Source organism: Muscardinus avellanarius, assembly GCF_963383645.1.
Source record: "Muscardinus avellanarius genome assembly, chromosome: 1".
In the NCBI taxonomy this organism is placed as follows: domain Eukaryota; kingdom Metazoa; phylum Chordata; class Mammalia; order Rodentia; family Gliridae; genus Muscardinus; species Muscardinus avellanarius.
Window position 1 is genome coordinate 172774071 of NC_137786.1, and position 16754 is coordinate 172790824.

Below are 16754 nucleotides of genomic sequence, written 5' to 3' on the forward strand. Positions count from 1 at the left end.
TCCCTGCACAGCCTTTGCCCCACATGTCTCTCTGCCTGTATCCCTTTCCCCAGGGGATGAGCCACCCCTTAAGCCTGTCCCCCCCAATTATGATTTGGGTCCAGTACTTGCCAAATGTCAAGAAACATCCAAATTGAACATCTTCTCCTTACTTTCCCCATATCTTCAAACCCTCCCTTCCCCAGCTCTCTTCAGCACATAAACATTAAACAGCTGCCCTGTAATTGATGTTTATTCCATGAAAGATGTACGTGATAATGGGCATGTTATGTACGGTCCATTTTTCAGGTGAAAAAGCTGAGACAGATGACGTAACTTGCTCAGGTCACATGATTGTGTTGATGTGTGGATACACAGACAGATGGCCTACAGACTGGACAGCCAGTTGGATGATGAAGCAGACAGATGGGCTGATGGGTAGGCAAACAGAGAAGTAAACAAAAGGAGACATTCTTAATCCAGTAAGGATTCAGCTGGGACAAGGAAGGAGACTCTGACTCCGATTTCAGAGATCCTATAGTCTGGCGGGTGAATGACCTCATACACAATTAGCAGTCAGGGAACCCTGTCACAGGACATCTGAGATTCTGCCTCGGCCTGATCCCACGTTGCACAGGCAAAGCACTGTGTTCATCAGTCGCCTTTCATTCTGACCGGGGACCTTCAAGCAGATTGTTTCCTCAACTAGAATAGGGGAGCGAGGGCATCGCTACCGGACTGCCGTGAGACTTTAGTGAGGTAATGCTTGTATGCCACCAGCAACCACTCTGGAACATCGTAGACACTTCATTCTCTCCTTATATTTACCTTAAAGCCTGGCTTGTTTGACTTGGAATTTAAGTCTGCCAGGATTTCAGAGAAATTTCTCATGTAGGGCAGTAACCCAGACAAACCCATGATGAAATAAAAAATCCTAGCAGAAATCATTTTAAATTTTTACTTATTTTTTTGTGTGTATATGAGACTTGGAATTGAATCAGGGGCATTCTACCACTAAACTAAACTCCCAGCCCTTTTTATTTTTTTATTTTAAAACAATATCTCACTAAGTTACGTAGGCTGGCCTCAAACCTGCAATCCTCCTGTCTTAGTCTCCCAAAACTGGAATTACAGGTTTGCAGTACCACACCCAGCTAGAAATTATTTTAAATTGTCAAACTCAATATTACAATTCAAGGTCACTCTCCAAACCTTAGGTCCTAAGCAAAGTAGAACCATTTAACGTATCCCTTTTAGTGCAAAATACAAACTTACGAACAGACTCTGCAGGAAGTCACTTGCAGTCTAGGCTCTGTTTCCACATCCCTGGAATTTTAAAAACATCTTCACTTCCATCCCTTCTTGCTCAACAGAAAAGAGTACAAATCCTGGGTGGCATTCCTTCTACTCCCTACTTATGTCAATTTTGAGCATCTTTCCAAGTAGAAGAAACTTCATGGAAAAAATTATGCATAAATCTCTCCCTTTAGGGGAAAGACACGGCTGCCCCTACTAGCTATTTTAATGAACAGGATTGTAAAGTAAGTCCAGACAAATTAAAACGTAGCTATGATAGGTCCCAGACTTCATTGGGGCTTGTATGGGGATTAGCATTTAATGAGAGGAGCCTGGGGCAGCTTCTACCTTCCACACACACTTTTTGGTATAATTACCAATAGCCAAACTTTATATCTTTTCTCTACCCTTTTCACCTCTTCCTCATGTGATTACCTCCTTCAGTATTATAGAAAGGCAACAGGTGCGGCTCAGGCTATGAAGGGAGATGTAACTGACTGATGGTGTAAGGACTATAGACACAGTTCCCAGTAAGGGACTGGGGAAGGTGCGCACTTGTAACTTAGGACTTGGGAGGCTGAGGCAGGAGGATTGCAGGACTGACGATAGCCTTAGCAACTTAGCATGGCCCTCTGAAACCTAGTGAGACCCTGTTTCAGAAAGATAAAAATAAGCCGGGCATGGTGACGCACGCTTGTAATCCCCGCGCTTGGGAGGCGGAGACAGGAGGATCGCACAGGTTCGAAGCCAGCCGCGCTGGCTTAAGAGACCCTGTTTCCAAATTTTAAAAAGTATAAAATAGGTCTGGGAGTGTAGCCCGGAGGTAGAAGAGCTTCCAGGACCCCAGTACCACCCTAAATAAATAAATAAATAAATAAACAGGGCCAGAGATGTAGCTCAGGGGTAGAATCTTCCTGACTTCAATTCAGTTCCCAGTACTACACACATACACACACACACACACACACACACACACACACACACACACACACACAGAGAGAGAGAGAGAGAGAGAGCAAGAGAGAGAGAGCGAGCACACACTTAGGTACAAAGAAATCTGAGCCTGTAATGCAAACACATTTGAAAAAAGAACTTTTATACAATCTGGCACTAAGATGGAGTTGAACCAATTGACATTCACCTCTTCCGTGAAGCTTTCTGAAAAAAAACATCTGTTTTTTTCAACAAATATCCATAGAAAGCCATGAAGTGCCATGTTTGGCATTAGTACCAGGGAACCAAGATGAATAAAAGTAGACCCTGCCTTCAGGAGGGCTTTCAGTCTAAAAAAGATGATGTGTTCACAGTGAGGCAGGTAAGAGTTGTGGTGGGCAAGGAGAAGTGCTTGGGTTTGACTTCCTGCAAGAGAAGAGCTAATATGTTCTTGGGTCTGGCTCATTCATCTCAAAGGCCATGTATAGTTCAGGCAAGAAGTTTCTAAGCTTGCAATGAGAACTTTAGGACAGTTAGAGATTATAATCTGGTTTCAAGAGCAATCTCACCCTACAAATACAAATTACTTTTACCTAGGCTTTAATAGTCTCGGCTGATAGTGCCTGCTAGGTGATTAAAGTGAGAGCCTCGGACCCCACTATTGAGACTGCTATTAGAAAAGTAAATACTGTGCTCTTCTGGAAGCTGCTCCTCTGCGAGGTGACAGAGTTCTGCTGATGCAGTATGTCTCAGGTCTCCATCAGTCTGTTGTGATCAGTCACATGCACAACACATAGATATTGCCTCCTTTAACTATCACTATCCACTCTGTAGTAGGGGACTCATTATTGTGCTCCCCATTATATGAGTGAAGAATTATGGCTAAAAGAGATGAAGTAATTTTCCCAAGGCCCCACAGCTGGGAAACTAGGGATCCAGATCTGAAGCCAGGTCTGCCCTATGGCCTGTGTCTTCCTTAGCACCTCGAAAGATTCTTTCCAGACCCAGACCTCTGGCATTCAGTCAGAAAGCTCTGATTTTAATCATATGAAAGTCAAGTGGCAATTATCAGGCGCTCTATTGAATTGGTTGTGTTGCAAAAGTCAGAATTCACTTCTGATCTTTACACTTCAGTCATTTTCTTTCTCTTTATTTTTTTTTTTTCTTTTTGTGGTACTGGAATTGAACCTATGATCATTTTGCCTCCAAGCTACAGCCCCAGCCATTTTTTTAAATTTGTTTTTTGAAACAGAATCTTGCTACATTTCTGAGTCTTCTTCGTTGCTGAAGCTGGCCTTGAACCTTTAATCCTCCTGTCTCACCCTCCCAAGTACTGGGATCACAGGTGGTACCACCACATCCAGTTTCACTTCCTTTTTTATATAAACTTGTATGTGTGAAAACTATTATATTCTGACAATGCACCAGGCACCGTGCTAAAATCTTCACTTTTTCTCATGCTAACTCACTTAATTTAGTAGATTCGAGTCATGTCCATCTGTCATCGTGTCAGGAAATGTTTCAGTCACCATTCTCACTACTACTGCGACCCGTAATTCCTCATGACTGCAACGCAGAGGAAGGAGGATTTACTTATGCAGAGATCTGGAGTTGTCAGAGGTTTCAGTCCATGTTAGGCTGAGTCACATCTTCAGAACTCAGGGCATGGCAACGTGGAGCAGAGAGCGAGCATAAGAATTGGGTAAATACACAAATAGACCCCCAAGGCCACACCCCAGTGACCCACCTCTTCTTCCATCATGCCTTCCCTATCAAGTTACCACCCAGTAAATCCACTAATCCCTCAATGGGTTTATCCACTGATGAGATTAGAACCCTTATGCTTCATTTATTTCACCTCTGAACATTTTTACCAATACACAAGCTCTTCCAGGAGACATAACAGAAAAGAATGGTTTTTGTTATCCACTCCACTGAGATCCTCGGTGCCTGCTTGTAGGACTCACACATAGTAAACCCACAGGAAATCAGCCAAATGAAAGGAATTCCTCCAACAGCCCTCCAAAGTGGTCATCATCATTCCAAGTTTACAAGAAGGAAACCTGAGGCTCAGAGAGGAGTTGCAACCCAAATTTCACAAAGAACTATTTTCGTTATGTAAAAGGCCTATCAACTGTCAAAGCACATTCTGTAGTATCATCTTGTTTGGGTCTCAGCAACCACTCTGTGAAATTATGTCTGCTTGAATGTCACAGCAGAATCTGAGCAGGAAAAAATAAAGCATTTCCTTTTACTTCAAGAATAAAAATAATAAACCAAAGTATTTGGGAGAATAAAAAACAAATGGAAAGTATAACCAAGGCGAAATGGTAGAATAGCATCTCAGATTTACACTCCCATTGTGGTCAGTGGGTCCCTTCCACTTAGGCCCATCTGCAAAGACCCTGGGTGCTCACAAACTGTGTTACCATCAGTTAGCACCGCACAAACATCGAGGCTGCTGGTTCAGGACTTTTTTATTAAAATGTGTAGAATCTCACAACCTAGCTTGTTAAGGACTGGTAGAGAGGTGTCCAGCCACCCGGCAGCTTTGGCTTCATGCCAGGAGAGCTTGTCTAGTGTCAACTGCAAGGAAATGGCATGTTTGGACAGACAGATCTACAGTCTCCAGATGCAAAGAATGAGACCAAGTGTCTGGGAAGCTCTGTCTGGAGGATCCCATTTCATCTCACATATATTCAAGGTCTAATAATTGGATGTAATAAAGGAGAGGCAACAGGGCCAGAAATGGGTGGGGGAGGAGTCTGCTGGGGAAAAGCAGGAGTTTTCCTCACAGGGAAGCCTCCCCGGGGCATGTCGTTTTTCCTTGCTTTCTCTGAGGCCATTTTCGGGTCTGTAAAAGCCTATCTTGTAGTACTGTATTCTGAGGACTTTCAAAACAAGGAAAATGCATAAATACATATATAACCTTGTAGAATTTCCTTCTACTATCTGGGTCTCAGTATCCTCACCTCTAAGAAGGATAATAGCCAAGTATTCACTGAACATCATCTTGATATTTAAGTGAGAAAGCGTATGTGAAATATGCTCCATAAAGCCTGATATAAGTGTGAGTTAAGCCAACAGTGGCCTTCCCACACATTATCTCATTTGATCTAATACCAAGCCTGTGAGCTTGGTAAAGTGAGAATTATTGTCACCATTTTACCGAAGAAGAAAAGAAGGCTCACTGGGTTACATAGCATGCAATTTGCAGATTATTCAATCAATATATACCACAGCATGAGTAGATTCCAGGTCTATCTAATCCTGAGAAACATGGTTTGAATCCATATCATGTAAGCTCCAAAACAGAGACATGAATGATGACTGTGTGTTACTTGGAAAATCTTTGGAACACCAATCTTTTTCTTTTTTGTTCAAACTATGATCACCTGGAAGACTTAGGTTGTATCTCATTGACCTCTATTTTTAGCACCAGACGCACAGTATTCTCTGGAAAATAGTAGGCACGTGTGGAAGATTATTAGAAGATAAATGAATCTGTATGAATTTAGTGACACCTATTATATGTCAGGCAGCAAGTACCCTCTAACATGGGTGCTGTCTTGATCTCCACTTTACAGAGGAAGAAAATGAAGTTCAGAGCAATTGAGTAGGTCACATCGCTGGCAAAACTGAGATTTGGAACGACATCTTCTTCCAGGTCTTACTTTCGTTTGCCCAGTCTGCCTCTACAGCAGTTGGTGAAGGACTGGAGTAGGTCTGCCTTCCATATCCATAGCTTCTGATCCATGGATTCAGACAACCACTGATTGGAAATAATGGAAAAATTATTTGTATCTGTACTAAACATGTCCACACTTTTGTCCTTACCATTATTTCCCCAAACAATATAACCTAACAACTCTTTCCATGGCATTTCCATTGTATTCAGTATAATAATCTGGAGATGGTTTAAAATATATAGGTAGATGTATATAGGTTAAATACACATGCTGTGCCATTCTATAAAAGGGACTTGAGAATCCATGGACTTGGGTGTTTGAGGGGGTCCGGGAACCAATCCCCCTCGGATGCTGAGGGTGCAAGGGATAACCATACCTGTGAGCTAAGACCTGAAGTCCTGCAGATAAGTGTAAGGCAAGGCCTGCCTCTTCTGCTCTTGGCCCCTTATGAACTCCGTGTGCCCTACCTCCTGAAAACACTGCTACTTTGGCCCCAGCAGCTTGTCCCTCTCCTGATCACAGCTCAGTGAATAGAAATACTATTCTCTGTTTACTTTCATACCATAAACTACCACCTGGGAAAAGTGCTGAGTATGCTCAAACAAAGCCTAAGCTGGTCTCTTCTCTGACACTCTCAGGGAAAATTCCAGCCCTGAAGCCAGGCCTCGCCTCCAGTCACCAGGAGGTCACTGGCCTTTTCGTGTTCTACAGAAGAGGCGGGAGTTTCAGGGACATGACCTAGGGAGACCCAGGAACTGGAGACTGTCATTCTTTGTCTATAGGAAAACCTAAGGACCCGAAGGAGTTTGCACCACATCCTGTAGGGCTGTGGGATGTAGTTAACACTTAGTTCCACAGCTCCACCCACATATGGGACAAAATCATACAGATAGATCACTAGGGAGACACAGACAGAAAGGCCTGGCTGGACTTTCAGTGGTGTGTACACAAACTGTTTCTCATCCTGATGCACTTGTCGCCCTAGGCACATCCCAATTCATCCATTATTTAACAGACCTCAATTAGGGCTCCATTCCATGTCAGGACTTGTGCTGCGGACCAGGGACAGAGTGATCAGAGGAAAGAGACCAACTCAGTCTCAAGTAATTCCTAGACTGACAGAAAGATAGACACAGAAACCAAAACCACTCTAACATGTAATACGAAACAGGAAGATATGTGAGAATAACCACAGGTTGAATCACAGGCAATTTCTGGGAGGAGAGGGGGACATATAATCTACCCAGCCTCAGGGGTATATTATACTGTGTAACATGGAGAATAATTGTGTTACAGAATTGCACAGTCTTAGAGTTTGAAAGGACTTTAGATACCATCGGGCTCCCCCTGAAATAGATGAGGAAACATACCCAGAGAGAGGAAGGGCCCTTCCCAAGGTCAGCCAGCAGATTAGTGGCTGAGCAGGTACGGATCTCACAGTCTCTTTGGATTCCTGGTCTAAAGCTCACTGTCCTGACCTCCATTTCCTTGGTCTTTACTATGCTCACAGCAGCTCAATGAAGTCAGCAGGGAGCTACTGTGCAACTGAGCCATGCTGCGGGCACTCTCCTGTCCAGGAACTGTAGCTCAGTGCAGTCAGAGGACCCACCCCAGCCACACAGCTCCAAAGGTCCTGAGCATGGCAGACAACCTGGGTTTCTGGCTATAAGTCAGACTGCCTCTGTCCATCTTCCAGAAGCTGTCCTCTCCTCTCCTCTGGGCAGATAAGAATCTGATGTGTTACTACATGTAGGAAGCCCCTCTTTTTTGAGATGGTGTGCTTGGCAGGGTATCTAGCATAGGAACATACCATAAATAGCAACCTTTACTACTTTTTTTTTAATTGCAAACATTTCATTCATTGTCTTCTGAGTTGGTAATGAAGGTCTGAGCCTCTGAGATCTAATTTTGTTTTCTTTTCATTCTCAAAAGTAGCTAGAATATTAGCAGCTTGTAGGCCTGCAGCATCACTTGGAAGGGAGTCATGGGCAAAGGCATCTTGACGCAGATGCCGAGTTAGTTTAGTTTCAAAAGAATTTAAAGTGTTGGGAGTCACACATGAATCTGAAGACTGTTGGGCCACGAGGCACCGGGGTCTCCATCAGAGTCCTGACAGAGCGCACCCGTGGACACAGTTGCTCAGCCTGTTTCCTAAAGAGCACTTACATTTTGGAAGCCTTCACAGCCTCTGCCAGCAATGAGCATGAAGTAGTTGCTGACCCGCAGCCCGCGGGGCTTGTGAATCAGGCCCTGTGTGTCTTGCACCATCACACACAGAGGGGCCTTTGTGAAGACCCCCCAGCCCCCAGTTGTTTTCTTTGGATCTGGAATCCCATTTAGATGGTGCCTGGAGTTAGGAACAAGAAACAGAGAGCTGGGGGACAGAGAATAAACTCCACAGAAGCACAGAATAAACTGCAGGCTTTCTACAACAAGCCAGAGTAGACCCATGGGGTAGGGGCAGCCTCCCTTTTACCCCATCAAAAATGAAAGTGGGGCCAGAGTGAAACCCAGGCCCCAGCGAGCTTCCCACACCCCAGCAAGACCCACAAGCCCTTCATTTGGCCGTGGGGACTCATCCTCACTTTGTTTTCACACATAACCGGTTTTTAATTAAATTTGACTTTTTCTCACATCTGTTCAGAAGGCCGGTCCCCTTTGGAAGTGGCAAGCAAAAACGCCGAGATAGGCTGGCAGTAGCGAAAAGCAAACAGAGCAGAGCCCTGCAATCCCTCCCGTTTGGGTGGGGAACCGGGCGCCAGGCAGGCCTCTGCCCAGGGAATTGTTCTTGCCCGCCAGTCATTGTGCACGGAGGTTAGTCTCCCACGCCTCTGGAACCCATCATGGCAGAAGCCTAGGTAGGTAGCCAAGTGTAACCCCTGTTCCCAGCAGTAACTTGTGCATTGCTGTGTTTTTCTCTTTCCTCCCTCCCTGCTCCTCCTGCCCACAGAGATCTGTGCTGCGGACTGTGGTGGCCACGGTGTCTGTGTGGGGGGCACCTGTCGCTGCGAGGATGGCTGGATGGGGACAGCGTGTGACCAGCGGGCCTGCCACCCTCGCTGCGCAGAGCACGGGACCTGCCGCGCGGGCAAGTGTGAGTGCAGCCCGGGCTGGAACGGCGAGCACTGCACCATAGGTATGGCGGCGGGGCCCTCGCCCTGGCACTCCTTGGTCTGTGGGGCCATCTCGGGACCATTGCATGTGGGAAGGGGCCAAAAGTCCTTTCATCTGGCGACACTGTGACTGGCTTTTTCTGGACGTCCATTGGATTTAAACTCACAGTTTGATGTGTTCAACATTAGTCCTTCTTGAGATAGATACAGCAGGGCTCTGTATTCAGAGATGAGGCAGATGACTGCTACGTAGCAGCCAAGGGCGGGTCCTATCCTCTCTCAGAGCCTCGCTGTCCTCACCTATGAGATGGGGAGAATAATGCACGGAAAGAGCTTAGCACAGGCAGGCACGCAGCGGGAAACCTCAGTGCATGCCGCCATTAGCATCATTTTCTTTACCTGATTGGGACGCTCGGGTTTAGCTCTGAGCCCTCCACTCCCACAGGCCCGTGAGGCTCCCACACAGACCTCAGATCCAAGGGAAGCTCTCCACAGGCCCCAGGCCACATCTGTGCTCCCCCTCCCCTGTCCTCAGCGTGTCCTGTCTACATTTGTCTCCTGTCTCCTCTCTTGGGGGCTCCAGGCACCAGCCCCTGCTGAAGCAGCACTGTTAGCAGCTTTAAAAATAAGCTGATCACTTCGTCCCTGTCTCTCTGCCTTTCCCACTGGTTTTGTTGATTTTAAACACAGCCAGACGTTTTGCTTGGTTTATTATCCTGGAATGAACATTCACCAAAAGCTCTTTATTGAATCAACTGGTTTGTGTATGTGTATGTGTGTGTTTTAACTTCTTCCCTTTCCATTTTTTTTTTTTTTTTGAAAGGAAGGGTCTGTGATCAGGTGGTGAGCACATGGCTTTAGAAAGCAGGATTCGAGGGGCCTGTCCAGCTCAGAAAGTGACCTCGCGGGTCTTACAGACACCGGAAGACAAGCCCTGCAGCTTTCAAGGGCCAAAGGAATTTTAAGCAAAAGAAGCTCCCTCTTATCTTTTGTGGTGCTTTTGAGTCATCATGTTTTGGTTTTGCCATTAGCTCACATCCTTGGTTCCTGATCCTGCAACATCACTGAGTTTTTAAATAGCTACGGAACGCCTTACACTTATTCATATCAGTAATAACAGCTTCTAAAGTTGAGTATTTACAATGTGCCAAGCACTGTGCTACAAACTTTAACTGCATTATTTTATACTCCTATCGATGGGGAGAGGTACAGATTCTCTTCTTTTTCAAAGACCCGAGGCTAAAAGGTCAGGTAACCTTTCAACAGATGGAGCAGGACTTTGAAGCTTGATCTCCCCTTGCCATCTCTTTGCTCTGCAGCCAGATTTCCTGCAGAGGCATCCCGACCTTCCCAGAAGCTGTACCTGCTCATTCCTCAGCTACTCTGCCCTAGCCCACGCTCCTCTCAGAGCCACTTGGGGTGCTAGCAGCCTTCTTGCTCTCCCACAGAGCAGGTGCAATGTACCTTCCTGTACACCGCTCAATGGCTTCTTATGTCTCTGCCAGCCTACCTTAGGACTGTCCTAGAAGCCCCTTAATGAGAAGTGGCCCTAGTCATTCAAGGTCCCTCTTCCATCAACTCTGCTTTCTGCTCTTTTGCTTTATGGCATGACCGAGGTCTCCTGACCCAGAAGACGGCCTTTCCCTATTTAAAGGAAAAATCAGAGCCCAAGGAGAGCGATTTTGTCTTCTATCACTGGCTTACGGAGAGTCAGCAGCTTGCCTTCCCAAATCCCAAAAAGTTTATAGATATTAAGAGTTTTATAAGATAAAACATCTCATCTGTGTCAAATGCCTAGGGACTGGGGGAAAGTCTCCCTTAGTCCAGACACAGATGATGCATGGCAGGCCTGTGGGCAGGCTGGGCTACATGGAGAGGCTTGTGAGCATTCATCAGCCAGGCTTTGAGAAGGTCTCATTTATTTTGATGCCAAAAAGTCAGATTGTTCTCTCTACCCCGCACCCCCCCCCCCACTCACCCTGGTGTCACTGCTTAAGAACAGATTCCTCCTCAGAGTTGCAGATGTTTTTCGCCTCCAGATAAGAAATACTTCAAGGTAAATGTGCACGATGTATAAGGAAGGTTGACAGTCTTAAATACCAGAAAAATGTCATAGGACATTGAAGAAGTAATGGACTAGTCATAGTGGCTCAGATGAAAGGACTTTGGCTCAGAGTTCTGTTACCTTTCATTGTGTGAACGGTGGGCGGGCATTTTCTTTGTCCTTGTCTGATTCCCCTGCATGGATACTTTCTCTCTGTGGGTCTCTGCTGTGGCCAGCTGCATCCCCATGAGAAACCCAACACCCTCATGCTGAAGGAACATTTCAATAACCTTATAGGATATAAGGGAAATTAGAGAAACAATGGTGGGGGCCTTCCTCTTTTGTTGAGGAGAAACCCTTGTTTAATATTTGATGGTAATGAGGACCATTTCCTGTGTTTCCAGGGAAATTCACTCCCCTGCGAGAGTCATTCAGGAAAAAAAAAAAAAAAAAAAAGACCTGCTGATGTGAAGAATAGAAATTTAAAGTGTTAACTTTTCTCTGGTTATTTCATTGTTATACAATGGATCATTATCACACAACCAGTTCCTTTGCTGCAATATAGTTGTCTCCCACACCAGAGGAAGAGCCAATGTCTATGACACAGATCCAGAGACCTCTGTGCAGTGGAAGGGAAAGAGAGGGGGTCTGTTTATTTATACAGTGATACCTCCATAAACAGGAAAGAATTACTTGATTACCTCCCAGCAAAAATAAAGAATTTAAAGGACAAGATGTATCTGGGCTCCTTAAAGCCAATTCTTTAACCTTTTTTTTTTTTTTAACCCCAGTGATATTTCCAAGAGCAGATTAGTTAGTAGGAACTAAATGTCTTCTTTGGTAGATTTTTGGCCCCCCTTGTCTTTTCATGGAAGGTCCTGGATTTTTCTCAAAAGAAGTGGGTTTACAGAATAAAAAAGGAACTACACAGGTGCATCTCCTTTAATGAATGACAGTACTTTTTCAAACAGTAAGAACACTTGACATTGCAACCTAATGTTTACATTAGGAATTACTGTCTCTGCATCTGAAAGAAAGTCTTTGGTGAGAGCACTGTGGGAAGATGATGCAGTTTCTTTGGGCTCACTTTCTCTCCCAGTGTATCACAGAGTCCAGTGGCTAGAGGAGGTCCCCAGGGGTCTGGAATCCCGGCCTCTCCTGCATTGCCGCAGAACTGCACACCCATCAACCCAAAGCCCGCTCACCTGCTGCTAAAAATATCCCATAAAGACAAGGGACCCTTCATTTTCGCTCTTGCTTACTTGCCACTAAACTCCCATTGGCCTGTATGAAACTCAGTTTTCCTGCTCTAGAAGTTAACAGAAGATGGATTAATATGGATCTTTTTCTCAAGTTTATGGTCCACACAGAGTCATCAAAAGCATATTTTTTGGATGTCTTTTCCAGAAATGTTATGGATCCCTTAAGTTTAGGGTTTGAGGTTTGATTTCCTTAGCAAATTATGAAAATCATACTTAAATTCAAGAAGGTGTTTAACTCTTCCTATTTCTTTGAAAATACTACTAACATTTTGGATCGATTCTCTGATGATTATTTTACTCACCTCAGTGCCTCTCATCTATGAAGTCTCAAAGCATGTGTAGGAAATGCCCTTCAGATTCCATTTATAAAATTCCAACTCTGACCCCAAAGCTGTGATTGTTCAAGATGCCAGATATATAGAATTATTTACTCAACTTCAGGAGAGCTGTCCAATCATATAAATCCCAGTTCTTAAACAAAAGCCTCCTCTGGGAGTAAAAATCAAAATAATACTCTGACGATGCAATTATTTGAGTGAGCAAAGCCAGACTTCCCCAAGAAGGGAAATTACAAGAAAGGCATGGAACCTTCAGGGCACCTCGTCCACCTTCAGAGGATGCCTCTCAGTGTTTCTCTTGTAATCCGACAGTCCTTAGCCGAGCACTCAGCAGTGGCTCAGAAGGTGTCAGCACCTGTGTGATAGCCCTGTGCTTATCCCTCCTCAAAAGCATTCTCTCAGCAACACCTGTGATCTGAAGGGACCAATGTGACAAGGAGGGAGAGAAAACATAGAGAGGTCTGTCTCAAGCTCTCAGAGAGAGAGAGAGAGAGAGAGAGAGAGAGAGAGAGAGAGAGAGAGAGAGAGGCTACCAATGGCCCTGGGAGTGTTCAGTGCCCACTTGTCCGGTGGGAGGGGAACTAGAGAGGAAAGCTCTGGGGCTTCATGGGTTCCTCCCAGGACGGTCACCATTGACCCCTTATTTACCAGTCCTCTACTCAAAAAGAGAAGAGTGTGAATGTATCCAGGATCATAACAAGAGCATCTCTGGTGGTTTGTCATCCACCTGGAAGAAGTTCCAATGATTATAACCCCACACGCACAGCACCTGCTGGAATGATCCCTATTCCATCTGCCTTAATGTGGACCAATGATGCCACTGTTAGAGTTGACTTTTAAAGTTTCCTGGAGAAGAAGACCGGAAAATTTCATCCATGTTCTCCTCAGCCTACAACAGAGGCCCTGAAAATCCTTGAGGTTATCCTAAGAGAAAGTCTTGGAAACTTTTGACAGTACAGGCAGGTCATGTTGGTGGTCACAGAACTGCCAAAGAGTCTCAAGACCTACCAGACAAGACCTCATGCCAAAGGACCAGAGTGATCATAAATATCTGTTCTACAACTGTCTCTAGCTTCTTACATAGTGACAGGAAGAGAGTAGGAACCTTCAAAACATTCACGCAATGTCAAAAAATGAAGTGTGGCCCATGAGGAAGGATGACTCTACTGCCATAACCTTTCTCCTGAGGAGAAAGATGCAAACATTTTGTCAAGACTTAGATCCAGCTCCCACAATGCAAATGTGTGGACTTTGTATCATTCCCTAAAAGTTGGTTCTATAAAATTAGGGGTATTTAGCTGAGCATGGTGGCGCACGCGTGTAATCCCAGCATTCGGGAGGCTGAGACCAGAGGATTGCAGTTTGTGGACAGCCTCAGCTACTTAGTGAGGCCCTCCGCAACTTAGTGAGACCCTGTTTCAAAATAAAGAATAAAAAATAGGCCAGGGGGTGTAGCTTGGAGGAGAGAGAGAGAAAAAAAAACCCAATAGTATCTATCTACCCAAAAGATTGAGAAGGAAAAAATTTAATTTTTTATGAAAAGAGTAAGAACGTTTTGACAGTTTATAGAATCCCAGAACTTCCAGATAAGACAACCCAGTCCCATCCAGGGGACTGTACGAAATTGAAGTGAGGATGGGGTGCAGCCTGGATGAAGGTATCAGGTGCCTCGAGAGACTGTCCTCCTCTGTCAGGCCTTTGTGGGAACCTGAGGGAGGGAGGCATAAGAAGGCAGGGAAAGGGAAGTTCCCCGAAAGGCTGTAACTTCAACCGAGATGGAGAGGGTAAATGTATTAATGAGTTATGCTGGAAACGAAGAGGCCAGCCCTGCTCTGAACACTGACAGGCACCCCCATATAGGCACACTGGGTTCATCAGAGAAGTATCTGACACCCATCCTCAAAAATAGGTGAAACCTTAGATTGCCAAATGATTCAAAGCTTGACATAGTCCCCTCCATTGGAAGAAAAGCATATGTCATTGTGCCTGCTGAGTTACTAAGCACGGAAAAGTCGGGGTTTCCTTTCTTTTTCTTGTGTTTCACAGTGACATCCATTGATCTCCACCTCACATTATTCTGTATAAGATGCACAAAGCAGGGATGCATCTTACCTGAACACCAAGCACCCTGCATTCCAGTACATGCGGGCGCGTAGAACCTTCAAGAATAGCAAGCGGAGGAGCTCGTGGTATACTTGACCAGAGACTCAACCCGCTTCCCTAGTGCATCTCAGAAACTATTCACATTTTGCATATGCCTAGATTCCAACTTCTTGGGAGCACCTCTGCCTAGACTGCTAGTTCTCGGTATACAGCTTCCCTTGAGGGAGGCTGGACACTGCTCTGACTAGGCAAAGGGGCGAGCTCTCGTTTCCCACAAACTTGGATCAACCTGACAGATGGAGCAAGAGAGTGGCCACTTTTGCAGCGTCCCATCCTCCTTTTCCTGTTTTTTCTTATCCATGTGTCTTCTCGACCTCATTTTCAAATGCCTGGATCCCAGAATGAGTCGATGTTCCCTCTGGCCCTTCTTGGAGAATGTGCTTGCTCTCCCTCCTTCTCTCCTGTGTCATCTTGTCTTTGGTTTTATTTTCCCCACCGTGGCAGAGGCCTGTCCCAGACCCGGGGCACAACCCCTGTGTGTCTTTAGCACCTGGCATGGTTATGTGGCAGGCAGTACTCTACTGACTCGATCCTACCTTAAAATGTCCTGTCTTTTATCTCCCAAGCTCACTATCTGGATAGGGTAGTTAAAGGTATGGTCTTCCTTCCTCTATTTTCCTGTTGTCTTTGTGTATGTGTTTGTGATGAACATAAATAGAAATGTGTATATAAAAATGTATATACACCCCATAAGCATGATGATGTCTAGACACTGCCACATCCCCAGCTTTGTCGCAGTGTCCACTGCCCAACGGGGGTGAGTTATTGGTCACAGGCGGCTGATACACCTGGAGCATCATTTTCTGCCCACGTTGCTCAGATCTGTTTGTGGCATTGCCATCGTGCTGTCGTCCTTCCTTCCCCACACGCCCTTCATCCTTTGCATCTCCTCTCATGTCACCCTGCCCTTCCCCTGGGGCCCCCAGTCTATCAGAATTAAGATGCTAGAAGCTAGGCACATGCCTGTAATTCCAGTACCTGAGAGGCTGAGACAAGAGAATCGCAGGCTTAAGGCCAGCCTCAGCTACGTAGCAAAGTCCTCAGCGGTGAGTGAGACTCTGTTTAAAAATAAAAAAAAATAAGACTGGGATGTAGCTCGAGGTAGAATGACCTGGGCTCAATCCCCAGTACAAAAACAATAAAAAATAAAAACAAAAATGCTGGAAAGAGGAGACCTGAGAGCAAGCTAAGGAATCTTAAGTGCTGTTTTCTGTTACTTCTGTGCCCACGTACCTGGCATCAACATGTGGGGTACCCACTGTGTGTTAGGTACAGGCTCGGAGTCAAGGGGAAACAGACATTGGCCTTAGGGGGCAGATGGTCTCTTTGTTTGTTGTTTGTTTTCTTTTCACAGAAGACCTGGCTTTGGTAAGTTTTATCTGAGATGAGTATTCCCTACAGGAAAACTCATTTGTAACATTTTAGACATTTGGTGATTCCTAATTTTCCAAAAATAGGCTTCATTGGTACTAAGAATAAGTCTCAGAGTGATTAGATATGTGTGCTTTGGAGGGCTCAAAGCTGTCTGCGGAGATGTGTCATGTCATATTAATCTTTTCATCCTCAGGTCCTAAGACAGTACCTGGTTAAAAAAAAAAAAAAAAAAAAAAGGTGTGCTCAGGGGCTGGGGAGATGAACTGTGTAGTCAGGCTGCCAGGGTTCAAACCCCAGCTTCCATTCTGGACAACCTGAGTGACGCTGGCAGGTCACTTCACCTCAAAGTCTTTGTCTATATAATGGGCATGTTAGCAAAACCTGCCTCATAGGGTCAGAGAGGCTTATGTGAATCAGAGAATATCAAGTTCTTAGTACATGGGCAGGAACGATGCTCTACAGTAGACTTGAGTTCTGCCATTTTATCATCATATTCTTATTCTCATCTTGAATTTGGAGGACTTCATCAGCCAGATTAATTTTTAAAATATAAGAGAAAAACT

At 45.1% G+C, this 16754-nt stretch overlaps 1 protein-coding gene across 4 annotated transcripts in view; it reads left to right on the plus strand.

Moving 5' to 3' along the window:
- Nucleotides 1-16754, plus strand: part of TENM4 (teneurin transmembrane protein 4) — a gene marked incomplete at both ends in the record, with an annotated part of 389090 nt that overhangs the window by 265414 nt on the left and 106922 nt on the right. For 3 of the 4 annotated variants that reach the window (XM_080708704.1, XM_080708705.1, XM_080708706.1), the window contains 2 exons: nt 8848-9033; nt 15384-15410. In XM_080708704.1, coding sequence (XP_080564830.1) covers nt 8848-9033; nt 15384-15410 — 213 coding nt within the window. The remainder of the gene's footprint in view (nt 1-8847; nt 9034-15383; nt 15411-16754) is intronic. The other variant, XM_080708703.1, reaches the window with a different exon arrangement.